The sequence below is a fragment of the Triturus cristatus genome, chromosome 7 (assembly GCF_964204655.1).
Source record: "Triturus cristatus chromosome 7, aTriCri1.1, whole genome shotgun sequence".
Classification (NCBI taxonomy): Eukaryota; Metazoa; Chordata; class Amphibia; order Caudata; family Salamandridae; genus Triturus; species Triturus cristatus.
The window spans coordinates 1,162,326,402-1,162,346,461 of record NC_140590.1 but is presented as its reverse complement, the minus strand read 5'-3'; the positions used below and the strand labels follow the sequence as shown (position 1 = coordinate 1,162,346,461).

Below are 20,060 nucleotides of genomic sequence, written 5' to 3'. Positions count from 1 at the left end.
CCATTTTCTGGCTTTCATGGTACTCTTCTTTACAGCCTGGTAATCCATCAAGGCAGGCCTAACATAATTTCCATTTCTTTCTGTGGAGCAGGGACCAAGCACTGATATATTCAACTTAATCAGTGCCTGTCCGTTGCTACCGATGTGATTGAGGTACAATTTTGTTCTTTTTAACTTTTAGTGTCCTGCAAACAGAAGGTGTGTGACTGGCAAAAATATGCCCAGCACGACAAACAAAACTGCAAAGATTTATTTTCATTGTTAACTTTCTTTTATTTTGCCAAGTCTTGTTTTCTCACTTTGCACTTATGTTTTCTTTTGTTTTCGCTTGTGGGTGCTGTGCTCAAAAGATTACAATTATCTTGTTCTATATATTGCAAAGAGGCAGTGTTTCTTTCTTATGTGTAATTTTCAAAATTAGGCAGTGCAGTACACACCAATCCATCCCACTCCGATCCAATCTGTCCCACGCCAATCCACCCCACCTCACCCTGCACCAATCCACTCAATCCAATCCACGCCACTCAATCCAATCCACCCCAGATAAATCCAGTCCACCTAACTCACCCCAATCCACTCAAATCCACCACATCACACTTCAATCGTCCCAACCCACCCCACTCCAATCTGCTCCACTCCAGTGCAAAACAGTTTACCCCACTCAAAAACAATCTGCTCCACTCCAATCCAAAACAAGTTATACGTGGAAAAAGACCAACATCAGCCCTCTACTAAAAAAACCTACAGCTGATAGTACAGTTCTTCCCAATTTCAGACATTTCTCTTCCACTTGCAGATTCACAAATCTTAGACTCCATTGTCAACCAACAACTTTTCAGAGTTCGTCGAAACGCATAATCTCTTTCACCCTTTTCAATCTGGGTTCCATGTACGTTATAGCATGGCGACAGCTCCGCTTGAAATGACAGATTCCATGAAGTTGACACTGGATAAAGGTTAGAACACTGACTCAATTTTATTGGATCTATTGGCAGCGTTGAAAGTGACGTTCCTCTGGCAATAGGGGCTTGTAAATATTCCCCTAATTCTTTAACAAATTAAGCACTGCCAGTGAACCACTAAAGCGGTGGGCTACCAGGAATTCATAAGTTCGGCGGACCAGTAAACGCTCAATCAAATATAGTGCTGATGTTAAGATTTCAGAAGAATATCAAGCATAAATGCTGATTTGGGTTTCTGACCTCAGGTGTAAGTCATTAAACCCAGGATCATAGACAGCAACCTGCCAAATAAGTATTCAATAAACAAGTAGTTCTGCATCCCCCTGCCACTGGAGAATTTGTGACGCAGCCTACTAGCACATAGGTAGCAGCACAAAATTAGACAGGTCACAAACTTTGGTGCGTAACTTGCGACCACTATTTGCAACCTGTTTCTTTGTACACGATGCCCCTGGTGTATTGTCTGCTGGACCCTTATTAGTTTATTGCTCACTCTTTCATTCCCTGCACCTTATATTCCATGCCTTCGCCTGTGCAATAGATGCATTCACTTATTCCTCATGAGTCACCACATCTTTTCTTCCACTCACCTCCATGGGGTACTGCTTTCCATTCACTCTGTGCTCTGAGCCAGGATTTGAGCTTCCATTCCCCCAGTGAAAGTGCAGGGCTACAGCTGAATATTGTTCAGAGAGGCCGCCTCCAGTGATGCTGACTCCCTGGTCCAGCTCCACTTCCACTGCAAGATTAAAATAATGTCATCTGAGGGACTAGGAGATATACATACGCCCCAGCAACACCATAATTAACAGCATGCACGTGGCATTGTTCCTGACTATCTGGAGGCCTGTGGCTACTGGTTAGTGAGAGATGTGGCTACCGAGAGTAAATATTCAGCTCCATCGTATCTGAAAGTGTGGGTCAGAGAGAGATGTCTCTCCTACTGGTGTGGTCTAGATTTTACTCCTAAGAGTTTTCCATTTATATGTACTATAGTCTAGAAGCTCTTCTCACATCTGCCCCATGTTGGATAGGGTGGACTTTCTCAGCTGTGGGGCCCTGGCACACATTAAGAGCCAGATGTATGATCCTTCCAATTTGCGAGTCGCAATCGCGTCTTTTTGCGACTCGCAAATTGGAATTTGCAACAGTGTCTCAGACACTGTTTGCGATTCCTAATGGGGTCGCAAATTGCCTGCCTAATTAATATTCATGAGGCAGGTGCAATTTTCGACCCTAGTGGGAATGGATAGCACTCACAGGGATGGTGGCCTGCTGGGGTCAGCAGACCACCATGTCTGTAACTACTTTTTAAATAAAGCAGTTTTTTTTTTTAAATGCAGCCTGTTTTTCTTGAAAGGAAAACGGGATGTATTTAAAAAAGAAAAATGAAACATTACTGTTTCACTTTTTTTAAGAGTAGGCAGTGGTCCGTGGGACCACTGCCTGCTCTTAAAAAATATTTTCGCTGCCAGTCACAAAGGGAAAGGGGTCCCTTCCTGTTTGCAAGTGGCTTACCGCCCATTTGAAATGAGTGGTAAACTGCAAGTGTTTTGTGGCCGCAAAATACTCTTACATTGAAGTGCGACTTGCTATTAGGAAGGGACGCCCTTGGCACTCCCCTTCCTAATAGCAAGTCGCAAGCCCTATCTTGTAAGTCGGTAATAGGTTACCGACTTGCAAAATAGGGTTTGTAAAGAGGGTAGACCTATGTTGCGGTCGCAAGCAGGCAGATTACCCGTTTGCGACTGCAAACAAAAGCTCCAAGTCTTTCTACTTGTGTGTTCCTGGTTGGACTGCATGTCTTCTCTCAATTTTGGGACCCAATTGCACACTGAGGAATTTTTCACCTGTGTGTTCTAGCTTGGACAGCTAGAACTCTCTCATCTGTGAGTCCGATGTTAGACTTTGAGGTCTCTCTTATATGTGTGTCTCAGGTTGGACACTGAGGCCCTTCTCACCTGCGTCCCCAAGTTTGGACTCACTTGTGTGCCTAAGGTTGGCCAGTGAAACCTGTCTCACCTGTCTGCCTCAGATTAGACAGTGAGGCGTCGCTCACATTTGGGGACTTGTTTCACACTGACATGTCTGTAGCCTGTGTGTACTAGCTTTGACGGTGAGGCGTCTCTCACCTGTGTGTTCCAGGAGGAGCAGAGAGTCCACTGTCTGTTGCCTGCCCCAGATTGGACAGTGCGGCCTCTCTCACCTGTGCGTCCCAGGGGGAGCAGAAAGTCCTCTGTCTCTTGCCTGCCCCAGATTGGACAGTGCAGCCTCTCTCACCTGTGTGTCCCGGGTGAGCAGAGAGTCCTCTGTCTGTTGAGCAGAGAGTCCTCTGTCTGTTGCCTGCCCCAGATTAAACAGTGCGGCCTCTCTCACCTGTGTGTCCCAGGGGGAGCAGAGAGCCCTCTGACTGTTGCCTGCCCCAGATTGGACAGTGCGGCCTCTCTCATCTGTGTGTCCCAGGGGGAGCAGAGAGTCCTCTGACTGTTGCCTGCTCGAGATTGGACAGTGCTGCCTCACTCACCTGTGTGTCCCAGGGGAAGCAGAGCGCCCTCTGACTGTTGCCTGCCCCAGATTGGACAGTGCGGCCTCTCTCACCTGTGTGTCCCAGGGGGAGCAGAGCGAACTCTGTCTATTGCCTGCCCCAATTGGACAGTGCGGCCTCTCTCACCTGTGTGTCCCAGGGGGAGCAGAGCGCCCTCTGACTGTTGCCTGCCCCAGATTGGACAGTGCGGCCTCTCTCACCTGTGTGTCCCAGGGGGAGCAGAAAGTCCTCTGTCTCTTGCCTGCCCCAGATGGGACAGTGCGGCCTCTCTCACCTGTGTGTCCCGGAGGAGCAGAGAGTCCTCTGACTGTTGCCTGCCCCAGATTGGACAGTGCGGCCTCTCTCACCTGTGTGTCCCAGGGGGAGCAGAAAGTCCTCTGTCTCTTGCCTGCCCCAGATTGGACAGTGCAGCCTCTCTCACCTGTGTGTCCCGGGTGAGCAGAGAGTCCTCTGTCTGTTGAGCAGAGAGTCCTCTGTCTGTTGCCTGCCCCAGATTAAACAGTGCGGCCTCTCTCTCCTGTGTGTCCCAGGGGGAGCAGAGAACCCTCTGACTGTTGCCTGCCCCAGATTGGACAGTGCGGCCTCTCTCACCTGTGTGTCCCAGGGGGAGCAGAGAGCCCTCTGACTGTTGCCTGCCCCAGATTGGACAGTGCGGCCTCTCTCATCTGTGTGTCCCAGGGGGAGCAGAGAGCCCTCTGACTGTTGCCTGCCCCAGATTGGACAGTGCGGCCTCTCTCACCTGTGCGTCCCAGGGGGAGCAGAGCGCCCTCTGATTGTTGCCTGCCCCAGATTGGACAGTGCGGCCTCTCTCACCTGTGTGTCCCAGGGGGAGCAGAGAGTCCTCTGTCTGTTGCCTGCCCCAGATTGGACAGTGCGGCCTCTCTCACCTGTGTGTCCCAGGGGGAGCAGAGCGCCCTCTGACTGTTGCCTGCCCCAGATTGGACAGTGCGGCCTCTCTCACCTGTGTGCCCCAGGTTGGTAAGTGAGAGCAGATTGCTTGCATCTCCATATCCAGTGAAAGTGAAGGCAGTGAGGCTGGAGTTGAAGACAGCCAGGTCTTCAATAATGTTCACAGGGGATTGACGGCTCCCATTGCAGCTGCCCAATCCGCCCCAGGTAAGTGGACCTGTGGGAAGAGATAGACACAAACTTTTTTTTGTAGTAAATATTTTTATTAAGAAATTCAAACACAAAACAACGTACATTGTATACATCGGTATACATCGGTATCACATTCGTCTGCTAGCATACATAGAGTCAAAGAATACCTTTACTAGACATTGGTACATTAGTGGTGTATAGTAGCACATTTGACTTCTACTGCATCACGCAGTTGCTTAGCAGGCCACATTTGGTGTATGATTAGACCATAGGAACTCAGTCACTCAGTTCAGATTCTGAGGTCTCACGCGGGGGTTCACATATATTCCCTCTGTAGGCGTTCCACCCCCTCCATATCTGGGACCACTTTTTGGGGCAGCCTCTATGAATGTATACTGTTTTTTCGACAACCATTGTGGTGTCCATGTCTCTGCACCATTGGGCGAGGGTAGGGGCCTGCCTAGACCCCCATTTTTGGGCTATATTGCGCTTTGCCAGCAGGAGTCCCAGTGTCACCCAGAGTTGCGCTACGCGGCTAAGATCTGTAGGCTCCCACACATTGAGGAGGCATCTCCTCGGTTCCGGAAGCGTTGGAACTTTTGTCACCTGGGAGAGTGTGCGCATGACCGCCTTCCAGTATTGGGCAATTACGGGGCATTCCCAAAGGGTATGGAAAAGATTGCCGTCCATGCCACACTGCCTGAGACAGAGCGGTGAGTCGGTCCGTTTAAGTTTGAGATAGACACAAACTTAACAATATTTACGAATTCATTAAGCAGAGCAGTTTAAGGGTTCTCGGGCCTCAAGAACTGAAAAGTCATGGGCACCCTTACTTGAATAATATAGATATTCATGACCCATTTCCTCCTGTGGTTTCCGGTCAAGAGAGGAACATAATGTTGTCTCAACAAAAAACTTTTAAAATAATTGCATTTGATATTATTTCATTACTGTGGGCAAGGTAATATTAAAGCAAACAGGTCTGTTTATTTGTTAGTGGAAGTGCTTGGTAATTGTTGAGAGACTTTGGGCCATATTAGCCAAATGTCACGAGGGCCGGAATACGCCATATTCAACATTATATGGCGCATTCCTGTCCTCTCATTGCACTGACGCACTATGTGTTGTCTAGCATCAAAGCAGGCAACCTTGCGCCATGGTGCAAGGGTGCCTGCATTGCAGGCAGGTTTGTTTTTGTGCAGGAAGGAACACCTTCCTGCACAAAATCAATCCTCTGAGGTGTTTTCCCCTTTCTACATGTACTTCAGGATGCAGGCCATGTAGAAAGAGGAAAAAAGACTCAAAGAAATAAACATATTTCTCCTCTTAATGCCTCCCCTGGGAAAGTTCAGCATTTTGACGCATTCCCACGTCCACCACTCATAGTAAATCTGGGAATGTTCCAAAATCCATGGGTGGATGCATGGAAACACCCATGCTCCACAAATGGAACGCGTCTCTTGGTTAGAGAAACGCAAGGCAGCTGACTTGTGTAGCCTTACTCTACTCCAAATTTACCAAGCCAAGCAAGGTGGCCTTGCGTGGCTAGACATATCTCACTCTAGGTTTTGCATCGCCTTGTGTCCCCTTGCATGGCGCAAGGACGATGCAAAACCTTTGATAATCTGCCCATTTGTGTCTCTTGCCACAAGCTATTCCTGAAAGAAAATCCCAAAATTAACCAGCATAGCATCGTGGGTTGCAACTAACACTTAGAGGTTGGTGCGCTGACTGTAGTTCAAACAAGCTGCATAATAAGTCTCTTAAACTGTTTGACCCTCTTACTCTAGCATAAGACAGAATCCCCGTGAGCCATGTCCATTGCTGAGCACTGCACCAGTCCACAGAAAAAAGCACCCCAACTGAACAGGCATGGAATAAATGAAGAGGTCTACAACATACTGTTAACCAACCAAGAGACCTTCAAAAATGTTCAAAGCTGCCAACTTATTAAAAATCATAAACTGCGGGCCTGTCTCTCACACTTCTTCATCCATGACACTGCAAAGGGCTACGCTGTATACCACGGTAACGGCACATTGGTGGTCATCACATGCAATATTCAATCACTTCTCACATAGGATAAAAACAAAGACAATTCCCTTCCAACCACACACCCTTCATACACCCATGTCGGCAAGGACTTCAGCACACCACATAGGGGTAGTAAGCACTATTTAAATGTTACAATACATATATTTGTAAACGTGACATTTCTGTTGCTGACAGTATTGTATTGTATTGTAATTGCATTTATATAGGGCCTACTACCCCTGACGAGGCGTCGAAGTGTTTTTTCAGTGAGTAGCACAGTACTCTGGAACCCATAAAGGATTAGTGGTGAATTTGCATTGTGAAAATATGAAAGCAATTTTAGTGGTGGATATGTTAGTCAGTTATTTGGACTGAGACGGATAGTGGAGGGATAGAAGAGGGGAAAAGGTTTGCATTTATATAGCGCTTGCTACCCTTGATGGGGTGTTGAAGCACTTTTTCCGCAAGTAGCACGCTACTTCGGAACCCATAAAGGATTAGTGGTGAATAAGTATAGTAAAAATATGAAAGTAATGTGAGTGGTGGATATGTTAGTTATTTGGATTGAAAGGGATAGCGAAGGGGTAAAAGAGGTAAAACGGTTTGCATTTATATAGCGCTTGCTACCTCTGATGAGTTGTTGAAGTGTTTTTTCGGCCGAGTAGCAGGCTATTCCGGAACCCATAAAGGATTAGTGGTGAATTATTATAGTGAAATATGAAATTCATTTGAGTGGTGGACATGTTAGTCTGTTATTTGGTTTGAAAAGTATAGTGGAGGGATAAAAGGGAAGGATGTAGATTTTTGTTTTCTTTGTTTGCTTTGGAGTTCAGAGCAGTAGGAGGAGGCTTGGGATGAGTAATAGAGAGGTGGAGGGGAAAGAGTCAGAGGGGGGTTTGGAAAGGCTTGTGAGGGATTGGAATAGTAGAAAGAGTTATGAGATGGTGCAAGGAGGGTGGAGTAGGGAAGAGTCTCGAAAGGGTTATTTTGGGAATCATAGTAGGGGTATGGGGTTTGGGATGAATGAGCGAGTGGAGGTAATGGATATATTGATAGGGGTATAGGGTGAGAAATAGGCTAATGCATTGGAAAGAGTAGTAGAAAGAGGTTTGAGATGAGTCAGAGAGTTGAGCTAAAGGATATGTTAAGAGCGGTACAAGGTTAAAAATAGGGTAGTTCATTGGATATGCTGGATTAGAAGAAACGTAATAAATAAATAAAAGTAATAAATATATAGAGCCAAAAGTAATAAAGGTATAGATCCATAAGTACATGGAAGGTATTTAAATGCAAAAAGGATTATAGTATATGTAGATTAAAGATGCATTAAATAAACTCTGGCTTTCAAGTGTTGTTGTACTTTAAATAAGGTTTTTATTTTAATATATATATAATTTGTAGATCAATAGTGAAGCAATTGTAGATAAATAGTAATGATTAAAAAGATTTACTTATGTATGCAGTCAGTTATATACATGTTAAAAACATAAAATATTGTAACTATCAGTAATATGTACATTTGTACATTTGTTAAGCAGAACTAATGAATATTTATATATGATCATTATTTTAAACATAAGTATTCTACACATGTCTACAAAGCAGTACACATATATAGGTACATATCTATAGTACAAATAAATGCTTATATACAGAAAGATATACTGTATATTTCTTTATGTTTGCATATGGTGGTTATGCGGGGAAGAGCTAATTCTTGAGTAGTTTTCTGAAGATAAGGTGGTTATCTGTGGATCTTATGTTTGGGGGTAAAGAGTTCCATAGTTTGGCGGCTTGAACAGAGAATGATGTGCCACCCATTGATTTTTTTTTCTTGTATCTTGGAGTCTGAGGCGAGGTGCCACTCTAGAGCGGAGGTTCCTTTGTTGAATGTGTTAGCTGATTTTATTCCTGATGACGAGCGGTCCCATTACATGTATTGCTTTGTGGGTGATACAAAGTAGCTTGAACGTGGATCTTCTGGCGACCGGTAATCAATGCAGGTCTTTCAAGGCAGGGGAGATGTGGTCTCACGGTTTGAGCAGAGTTCTGAATCCGTTGAAGTCTTTTCATGGGCGTTAAAAGTGATCCGTGGTAGAGGCTATAGGCGTAATCGAGTTTGGACAAAACAAGGGAGATGGTAGCCTGGACCTTGTGTGGAATTTCCAAATTGGGGAAGATTAGTTGCAGTGTTTTTATAGTAACAAAGCTTGATCTTGCTAGTTTGTCCACTTGGGCATGCATCGATAGCTTGGAGTCCATGGTCATTACGAGGTTTCTTACTTCCTTCGATATTTTAGTCGGTGTTCCCAGATCATCAGGCCACATGGCGAGTGGGTCATAATGTTGCCAATCGCCACACTACATTTTTAAACCATATTTTCATAGATGGTATTTTGTCATACAGCTGTCTGTGCATTGAAATGTGGATGGCCTTTGCTCTCTGCTAGACATGTCAGGCTGCCTGTGAACATGACTTCTGTTCATATACAAACCATCAATGCTGTGACATGTGTGATATATGCAGTTTATTGAGCTCATGGCCTCTGCATAAGGTATAAATGCATATGTGGGCAATTGATGTTGTTTGCTTCTTATATGCTAGATTGTGTGTGCTATCCTTCCTCTTCATGTGTTTGTCCCTCCCCTGGAGCATGGATGTATTACTACTGTCCTTCCACTGCTCATTTTTCAAGCACCCCTTTTTTCTTTTTGTTTAAGCACCCACGAGAGTGCATGTGTTTTCCATTGTCTCCGTTGTGTGCGTCTACCCACTTCACTGTGCTCCATGTTCCTCTCTCTCATCCGTGCACATTTCGCCTGTGGCTTTCTTGTCTGTTTGCTTCTCCCCTCCAGCCAGGCTCGAAGTGGGGCAGTAGAAAGGCTGGGCACCATAATAAAAGTGGCCCCCCATTTCTGAATTAGATAGCTAGAAAGTGTCCCTTGTTTGCCAACTGGAGTTGTTTTGAACTTAATAAAGCCACACTATATACACGTTTTGCAAGGTACGGAACACAGAATGGATTTGAGATTGCTGCAGACAATATTGGTTTTAATATATGGGAAATAAACAGTAAGAGCAGGGCCAGCAGACCATAAAACAGCCCACAAGCAGCCATAAAAAGTCCCAGACATTGACCTGTCAGCATAGCTCCTATGGAACGGCCTAATTTCCCTATAGGCTAGTCAGACCTTGCAGCCAGCTCCACTTTGCTCTTTTGCCGATTTGCTCCCCTGACCCATGCCCGCCGTGTTGCTACCCCCACCCGCACCCTCCATGTTGCACCAACCACATCCGTCCCTTTATTTCTCCCACACCCCCACCCATGACTTTGTGTGTTGCTTTCGTGGAACCATGTTGTCTTTTTTTACCACCATGTTGATTCCCACAGCAGTGTAAAAAAAAACACCTGCTTTTGCAAATGTTTTCTCTTTTTAGTTACTGCTGCAACACAGATCAGTAACTAAAAAGAAAGAAAGCATTGGCAAACCCAATAGGCCTCGCTTATATGAGCTCCATTGGCACTCTCAATTGTTTTTTGTCATGTTGCATATGAGTGCAACATTGTCTTAAAGTAAATGGAAAAAAGTGAATGCGTCCAGTGCTGATCCCGTCATAGCACTTTTATGTTCTTCACTTTCATCCATGTTGTGCATGCGCTGCTCTGCCGTGCGACATGGCTAAAAACAATAACAAAGCCAATAGCTCGTTTATAGGTAGGGCTCCCTGTTTTCCGTTTTAACTGATGTTTGCAGATAAATACAGCCAGAAAACTATTTATTTTCCTCTCTGTATTTATTTTTAAAACCAGAAAAATACGGAAAATAGGTCTCCTTTGGATGATTTTTGCTACAGTCAATCATGAGTGACAGGTCAGTAGGTGTACAGATTGAGAGGTCGGGAGATAAAAAAGACAATAGATTTCCCAATTAAGTGCAGATCTACAGTTATTGATGCTATTCTACAATGCAAGTGTTTTCAGATAACGCTATTGCACTGTATACTGTTGAAACCTTTTGGTCATTCAAATGCGAGTATACATTCATCAGTCAAATAAATGTGGAAAAATACCCATTGCAGCTTCATTTATTTAGAAAACATAAAATAAAAATGGATAAATATAGAAATAATTTGCAAAAAATAAATGTGGATAAATACAGACGGAAAAGTCAAAAAAATAAATACCAAAAAACCGGGAGCCCTATTTATAGGCAAGAATTATTGGCTTTGCCAATTCTTGCTTTTAATGTGGGACTAGGAGCAGTGCAGCCTATGGGCTGCTGTTTCCCCTCCCTCGCCCTCCTTCCGGTTCCCTTCGTTGGATGGTTGGAAATGAGAGATGGAGAATCGGAAGGTGCTACATTAGCTGCCTGATATGCACTTATTGCTCCGGTAAAAATCACCATATAGCAGGGCCCACTTCTAATATCCCAGGCATAAATAGCCATAGAGATAGCAGACTTATCAAAGGGGAACATGATTAGGAGAGGATGTAGTGTTACTGCCAGAGCTGCCGACTTGGGAACTGGAGAACCAGGTTCTAGTCTCTGTATTAGCTCAACTTCCTTGTGATTCTGGGCAAATCACTTATTCTGCAAGTGCCTGAAAAAATTATTGCAATCTTCTGTAATCTAACTGGTGCACATGGAAATCACTAGAATACCGGTGGTCGAGTTTGTGCTATACAAAACTGCAACAACAAAAAGTGTGAGTTTGTGGAAGAATACAGTAAACATGGTTTAGGCAATGGGAGGAACAAACTGAACCTGGAGAGCCAAAAGCAAATAAAGCCAACAAATAGAAAGCCAGAAATGTGAGTTACAAACCAAAAATCCAAAGGTAAGCAATGGGCGGAATGTATTCCTAGATCAACTTTCTGAATGTCAGCAAGATATCCTTAGCAAACCACTGTGACCTGAAAATTAAGTGGCCATGCAAAAAAAAAAAATCTTTATCCATGTTGCACACCAACGGGGATACTGTGCAGCATGGCTAAAGGCAATTGGCTAAGCCAATATGTCCCAAAGGCGAGACCTATTGGCTTTTTCAATGCTGGTCTTTGGTGCTGTTTTCTATGTGGCACTTCTTTGTTTGCTGTCACCGCATTGCCAATTCGCTGCGTACAGCTTTAGTTAAGGTATTATAAAATGTTGTGCTTCAATTCTATGTGCAGAGTGCCATTATTACTAAAATGCTGAGTTTTCTTACAATAACCCTCCCCCACCAAAATGACCCCTGGTGGCAAGCTTTATCATCGGGTTCTTCCTGCCCCACTGCGGCACGGGGCGTGCTACGACCGATGGAGATGTGGGAGCACTTTGTAAGGTGTCGACTATGAGGGTATGGAAGTGGGAGGGTCAAAAATGTGTGTATTATTGAAAAATACCTGGCTACGTGGAGTCTAAATTTGATTAAATCCTGTAGGTGGTACTGTAAAAAATGGGGAAATGGAGACTTGCACTATGATGGGTGTTTATCTCCTAGTCTACATCTTTCAAGCCTAACCCCTAAGGCTTTTTGCCAGGACCAGAGAAAATGATCCCACGTACCACTCCTAACGGAACCAAATTGGTCTACTTATTTAATTTTAAGGTGAAAAAATATATTGTTGATGAGATACTATTTTCATGCAAATACAATACCTATTAGGTATGTTCTTTGGTTTTCTGTAAACAAGAAGGGAAGTTTGGTTTCTGAGATAGAGGGTTACAAGCAGTGGTAGTCGCACCTGTGTAGGACTGCTGATCAAATGTTGTTCTGAATTTGACAGCCTCATGTCGTATGGTGTTTCTGGTTCTAAGACATCTCAAGCCAAAAGAGATGTAGAGTAGTTCTGCTAAAAAGGATGCTTATTCTGGCAGGTGGACTTGTAGGCCCGGCAGCATAGTTTGAATTGGATTCTAGCCATGACTGCAAGCCAGTGGAGGCCAGGTAATATGTTGGTAATGAGGTCACATTTGCCTCAATTTGTGACAAGCTTGGCCGCTGAATGAAAAGCTGCTCTGAATAGAGCATTCATTGACTGGGGATGACTGTAAGGATCGCATTCCCAAAACAAACTCTAGAAATCGCTGGGCATAAACTGCTGTTTGCGTATAATCAGGGAAATTAAGTGTTGATATTTTTGAGGGTGTGATAGAAATGAGCTGTCCTGTCCATCTGGTAAATGTGTGTGTGACAGTGAGGACAGGTTTGTAGTAAAACCATGAGATTTGACCCAGGTTGAGAGAGAGGGAGATATCTTCACATTTTAAAGTGTTCCGCTGACACAGAAGTCAAATCTGCTTCTGTGAGGTGACTTGAAGTGAATTTATGATCAAGATGTTCTCCATCATCCATTTCTGCAGTAATTCAAGACAGGTGCATCTCATGATGACGTTATCAGCATCTATAGTTTTCATTTGCCACTGGGTGTCATTAGAAGCCATTAGTCTATTGTGTGTAGATTAGCACCTCTTTTGTCGAGGATCAGACTAGGAGTCCAAACAAAGGCTGAAAAGAGGAAGAGCTAAGATTGAACCTTCAGGGACACCACAAGGAACTGTGGCTTTGCTGAGGTAAATTCCCAGTGTTCACTACTTGGTATCTGTTTAGCGATAAAAGACGACAACATAAGACCTGCCCTCGAAAGTTAGTGTGATGTTCCAGCATTTAGATTAACCTGCCATGATCAACTCAGCTGAAGGCCACTGGTAAGTCTATCAGAACAATTAGAATATTGGAATGTTGGAAGCTCCATTGAAAACAATGGAGTGCTCCCTGCTTTTACAGGCTGGTAAAGGCCCGCAGAGCAACATTCCAATGTTTTACAAAGGCCTCTCGGAGCTCGAGGGGATTTAAAATCCCTCGAGCTTCGAGAAGCCTTTGTTTTATTTCTTAGAACATTCTGCCCTCCAGTGGCAGAATGTTCTAATAGCCTTATAGCCCTTCCTAGCAGGGCTATACCGGCTATTAAAGTCCTGCTCCTTGTTAAAGTCTCTCGCCTTCGGCTCGGGCCTTTAACGCGGGAGCGGGCCTTTAATAGCAGGTATAGCCTGCTACAGCTGGCTATAAGGATATATTAGAACATTGGAATGTTGGGAGCTCCATTGAAAAACAATGGAGTAGCTCCGGGCTTACAATGGCTGGTATAAGCCCGGAGTCCAACATTCCAATGCTTCTTTGTTCACAGTTGTGGCTGTGAACAAAGGCTTCAGGAAGCCTGAGGTGATTTCCATCCCCTCGCTCTCCCTGAAGCCTTTGTTTTATTTGTTAGAACGTTCTGACCTCTAGTGGCAGAATGTAGTGGCAGAATGTTCTACTAGCTTTATAGCCCTTCATTGCTGGGCTATACCGGCTATTAAAGTCCTGCTCCCTTGTTAAAGGCCCGAGCCGAAACGCTGGAGCGGGCCTTTAATAGCCGGTATAGCCCGCTATGGCGGGCTATAAGGTTATAGTAAACAAGTGCCTCTTTATCCAAGATACAATTTTCAAGGTTGGGTTTGTATTGAGTTTGGAGGTGATGAAACAAGTTTCTAGTGAAGCTGGAACATTGCCTTATGCTGGGAAAGCTTCGATCAGGCTGCACCAGGTGGCCCTAAAAATTGGAAAAGTGGTTTAGTGATGTTAGTAGGAAGATGTCAGTCAGTCAGAAAGAACGTTTATTTAACGCTTGGATTAAATGGAGAAGCCGCCACTGTCCTGATGGAGCGGACAGGAAATACCCTTTAGTGTCTAATTGAATCTTTTTATGGATAAATTGGGCATGTTAGTGAATTGTGGGAAATAATTTACAATGTGTATTGGACCAGGATTTAAGAAGGGAGGCGCTTACTTCTTGAAGGGAAATAAGATGTAATCTACAAATATGTTTTCTTACCAAGGCTTGTTATTTAGCACTCAAAAACAGAAACCTCTGTTGGAGAATAGAAGGTTGTACTTTGGCAAAGATATTTCTGCGGTGTTTAGATTTGCTACAAGACTGGGCACCAAGCCTTTAAAAGAAATGATAACTATAAATAAAAGCAAACGTGTAGAGGAGGCAACCTAGGTGGCAGGCATCTGGGGTACACCAATTCATATATGATTCAGCATGTGGAAAATAGGTGCCTGAAAAGGATGCTTACAGTTCCCTCTTGTTGCTCCGATTATATCTTTCATGTAGAACTTGGTGTACCTTTACAGAAGGCATAATTTATGCTGCCCCCTTTTATTGAAGAGACTAGTATGGATAAAACAGGCTGCCTCATTAAACAAGAAGATAATAGGTGACTGTTTGGCCCTGGAAGAGGCTCAGAAAATTCCTTGGCTGAATTATATCAGGATATTATGTCCAAGTATAGGTTGCTTACCTTCTTCGAGAACCCAGAATCGTTGAGGAGGATAAACAAAAGAGATCTCTCCTCTAGGATCACTAAGATGAGAATCGAAAAGAGGGAATGTTAGAAATGGGGGTCTCTAGTTGGCAGAGGTAGGTATCTTTGTCCAAATAGGGAGCCTTGCTTCTAGTCAGGGTAAGGGGGATACACTCCTATATTAACCCCTGCTCACCCCTTGGTAGCTTGGGACCAGCCGACAGGCTTATTTCAGAGGCAGTGTGTAAAGCATTTGTGAACAAATACAGTAATACCGTGAAAACACTACAAGTGGACACCACACCAGTTTAGAGAAATAGTAAATCTTTATCTAAACCAAAACAAGACCAAATACAATAAAACTCCAACAGACAATACTCTTGAAAAATAGTACTTGTGCAAAATAACCTTTAAATTGCAGGAAAATCAATAAAACACAGTTCTTCCAACTCGGTAGCTCCTCCTGGGGCTACCGTGATACTGAATACGACAGAGTCTAACAATTCCAGCGTCGAAAAGGGCCAGCTAAAGTGTTGACAGACTCAGACACAGTACCTTTCTTGTTGCGACCAACACGTCGGTGTGAGTCGGTCGAGGCAAACGCCGCGGTTGAGTTGTGAAGCAGAGCATTGTGGCGGACGGTGTCCTCATGATGCGGTGCAGGCAGCGGCTCATTGATGGAGTCGGTGAGACCAGGGCTTGCATGAAGGGTGAGGCGATGCTACTGCGGTGCTGGCAAGTCACAGTACGGTGATGGAGCTGGTCGATTTTAGGGTTGGCAACGATGGAGTCGGTGACTTCCTTGTAGCGTGTAGCGAAGCGTTGCAGAGTGTGGTGCCCACAGGATGTTGATGGAGTCAGTGAGACCAGGGTTGCCTTGCAAAGTGAGGTGTTGCTCTCGGCGGTGCTTTCAGGACTCGGAATTCTGCGACAGACTGAGTCACTTACCCTTTTCTCCTGCGGAGACAATCAGAGTAGGTGCCCACAGACATGGTTAGGCCGTTACTTTTCCAGAGACGTCTAGAACAGGGGGCAAGCTCAGTTCAAGCCCTTGGAGATCTTTTCTTCAAGCACGGGGACACAGCAAGCAGCAAAGTTCTTTTCTCTTTTCCTTGGCAGCAAGTAGCCACTGCAGGCCAACCCCAGAGAGCAAACAACACAGGGGCAGTATTCCTCCTCAGCTTCTCTGACTCTTCTTCTTGGAAAAGGTTCCTCTTGATTTGGCAGAAGTGATCTAAAAGTCTGAGGTCTGAGCCCCTCTTTTTATATATCAAAATCCTTTGTTCTCTGAAGACAGAGAGTGACTGTACCCAGCCAAAACCAGTTCTGTCCTCACTGGTGCAGCTTCCTGGCAGGAGGTGGAGACAGCATTGTTGCAGGCAGACCAGGCCCATTCAGGTGAAAGGAAATCTCCTCCCCCTACTCTAAATGCAGCCCACGTCTATTCAGCCCAGCCCTGACTCATCAGACTTCTGGAGCCACTGCCCCTCTCCAGTCCCTGTCAACCAAAAGCCAGACATGCAATACAAAAACCAAGCAAAGGCACACTGGATGGTAAGGCAAGCAAATACCTACTTTATAAAAGAGGTATTTTCAAACATAGATTGTAAAAATCAGTTCAGGCATACCAAACTTTATTTTTATACCTTGTTACCAGGGCCAGTTATGTTTATAAGATGTTATAATCAAACTCCCCATTCTGACGTATGGGAACAGTTAGCCTTGCAATAGTGAAACATGAAATTGTCAGTATTTCACTATCAGGACATGCCACACACATCAGGGCATGTCCTACCTTTCACATACAATGCACCCTGCCCACAGGGGTGCATTGGGCCTACCTTAGGAGTGACTAATATGTAGAAAAGGGAAGGCTTAGGGACTGGCAATTGTGTGTACTTGCCAAGTCGTCATGGCAGTCCCAGACTGCACACAGGCTCTACAATTGCAGGCCAGAGTTATATTTTACAGGCTGCTTCTGTGGGTGACACAATCAGTGCTGCAGCCCACTAGTAGCATTCTGATTTACAGACCTTGGGCACACACAGTGCACTATACTAGGGTCTGACAAGTAAATCAAATATGCCAATCATGAAATCACTAATTCATAACAACAATTTACAGGGAGAGCATATGCACTTTAGCACTGATCAGCAGTGGTGAAGTGCCCAGAATCATAAAACTACCAACAACAGGTCAGAAAAAATAGAGGAGGAAGACAAAAAGTTCTGGGATGACCCTGCAAAAAGAGCCAAGTTCAACAGGGAAGTTATGGAATTTAGTAAGTCAACTGTGGGTGACACAATCAGTGCTGCAGCCCACTAGTAGCATTCTGATTTACAGACCTTGGGCACACACAGTGCACTATACTAGGGTCTGACAAGTAAATCAAATATGCCAATCATGGAATCACTAATTCATAACAACAATTTACAGGGAGAGCATATGCACTTTAGCACTGATCAGCAGTGGTGAAGTGCCCAGAATCATAAAACTACCAACAACAGGTCAGAAAAAATAGAGGAGGAAGGCAAAAAGTTCTGGGATGACCCTGCAAAAAGAGCCAAGTTCAACAGGGAAGTTATGGAATTTAGTAAGTCAACTGTGGTAGCACATAGTCATTTGATAACAGTGTCTGGTCTACAGCCTTACCTAAGCAGGTTTAAGAATGTGCAACATAGATTTTTGTGACCAAATTTAGGCTAAGCACTATACGTTATTTATATCCTTTTAATGAGGGAAATAGGAAGAATAGGCAATCACCACTGTGCTCATGTGATAGCTTCTCAGGGCAATCTACTTTCCATCTTACTTGTTAGTGATTTTTATGTAGCATCGACGAAAAGATGCATTTTAATCAATCAATCAATCAGGGAATTTTAAAGCGCGCTACTCACCCGTGAGTCTCTCCAGGTGCGGGGGAGTGCAGCTCCAGGTTATCTGAAAAGCCAGGTCTTGATGCTCTTCCTGAAGATGTGTAGAGTGGGGGAGTGTCTGATGTTGACTGGGAGCTCTTTCCAGGCTTGGCAGCGATGTAGGAGATGGCTCTTCCACCTGCTCTGGTTCTGCAAATGCGCAGGGTTTCTGCCAGGGCGATGTCGGCTGAGCAGAGGTTTCTTTTGGGTACACGGAAAGAGACTCTTTTGTTGACGTATTCGGGTCTAATGTTGCGGAGTGATTTGTAGGTGTGGGTGAGTAGCTTAAAGGTTACTCTCTTCTGGATGGGGAGCCAGTGGAGGTCTCGCAGGTGTTGGGTCATGTGTTCATGTCATGGGGTGCCAAGGACAAGTCTAGCCGTGCTGTTCTGGATGGTCTGGAGTTTGTGTAGCAGGGCTTTGTTGATTCCAGCATAGAAGGCGTTTCCGTAGTCCAGTCTGCTGATTATGAGTGCATGGGTGATGGTCTTTCTGGCTTCAGTTGGGATCCACTTGAAGGTCTTGCGGAGAACACCGTAGAGCAGCCCTGCATGGGGATACCGCATATGCATTAGTGACACACAATTGTATTGCTGGGGTAGACAGATCCAAATTTCGCTTCCATGGCATTGATGTAGCCCTGCCCGCAACAAGGGGTGGAGATAGAGTACTCAAATTGAGACAACTGGAAGCCCGATGGATATGTATGCTACGTTCGGTAACAAAGGGGTTCAACAGTGACAATGAGATGCACTACTTTCTCTAATTTAGAACTGGTTAGTAGCATTTGAATCCTGTTCGTGGCAGTAATTCAATTTGTTTGCATGTCACCTTGTTTTTACATATGCTTTACTGTGTCGACTACTAATATGTATGGCTGGATAATGTTTTCACATTTCCTAACGTTTCTCCAAATGTGTATTTAGATAAACACAACTATCAAATGTAAAACGAATGTCATATCTATTATACACTGTCTGTATGTTGGCCCTGGTGTCCGTCCATATATTACTGCTTGTTAAGTGCTGTACGTGCCTATTCTATCCGACAGGCTGTTCACACACATTATTGCGGTGTTATATGTTAGAAAATATCCATGGACCGTTGCTTGATTCCTTAATCTATCACGTTCTTTTAGCATTTAACCTTCTGACTATCAATGGATGCTGTTCATCATGCTATCACATTTTTCTGACTCTACATGCTCCCTTTCCTTCTTTTTCAAACTGCATTACAAAATAGTCTCCGGAGGTCGTCAACGCTTAAACATTGGTTGTTAACAGTCTACAACAGTGTGTGGGAATGTTTCTTTAAGACGCTACCATTTTAGCGGTGTATACTTATATTTGAACACATTATTAATCGTTTATCCAGATCTTGGTAACTCTGGATTCTTTATATTCACCTCATTTTAGCATGAATTTTGTGGACCCTTTTCCATTAAGTATTAAGCACGTGGCCGGCTGTCATTAACACAGGACTGTACATAATATAAATCTCTTGGCCATCCATACCGGCATATGCTCCGACGTTGCGTGATACACATATACGCGGTCACCCCCAGGCGTAATGCTTCCATTAATATACTTTAGTACTCTAGTAAGTTTTTGCCGTCAATTGCATGTGTTATCCCGGTACGCACACATGCTTTACTTAACACGGACAGTATGACTGTGCACAGTGACCATGCACTGTGAATCAATATGCCGTTGACAATTTTGTTCGTGGCATTTGAACCGCTAACCTTCCCAAACGATCAGTGCCGTCGCTACTCTCAGCAGTTTCGAAATTCAAACCAATCCAAGATGGAGACGTTGGTGAACTACTTGTATTAACATCTAATTTTATTTGAATACTCAGCACTTTCACTGATTCATATACTCATGATTACTCTGACTTTTAAGAAATGTGGATCTGCTCGTATTATGTTAAAGCATTAGGGCTAGCATTGAGATATTACCTTGTTTCGTACATAATGTCTCTTATTCTTGTCCAAACACGGAACTAGTCAAAGATGGCGGGGACTGGGCCACAGATGGTTTGATGCATTTACGCTGCTTCCGTGTCTCGTAAATTTGCTGAACACGTCTCTTACTTACGTATAAATACGGGCAGCTGATTACTAGTGGTTGATTACCGATCCGACTCGACGGTGTATCGTAACTACGT

The 20,060-nt window shown here is 44.3% G+C and overlaps 1 protein-coding gene across 1 annotated transcript in view; it reads right to left on the bottom strand.

The window, feature by feature from the left end:
• The window catches only part of LOC146811329 (carbonic anhydrase 4-like), a 95,816-nt gene that overhangs the window by 58,098 nt on the left and 17,658 nt on the right, over nt 1–20,060 (bottom strand). The window contains exons 4-5 of the mRNA XM_085618415.1: nt 4,469–4,633; nt 1,553–1,701 (exon numbers count right to left, since the gene is read on the bottom strand). Of these exons, the coding sequence (XP_085474541.1) occupies nt 1,553–1,701; nt 4,469–4,633 (314 nt within the window). The remainder of the gene's footprint in view (nt 1–1,552; nt 1,702–4,468; nt 4,634–20,060) is intronic.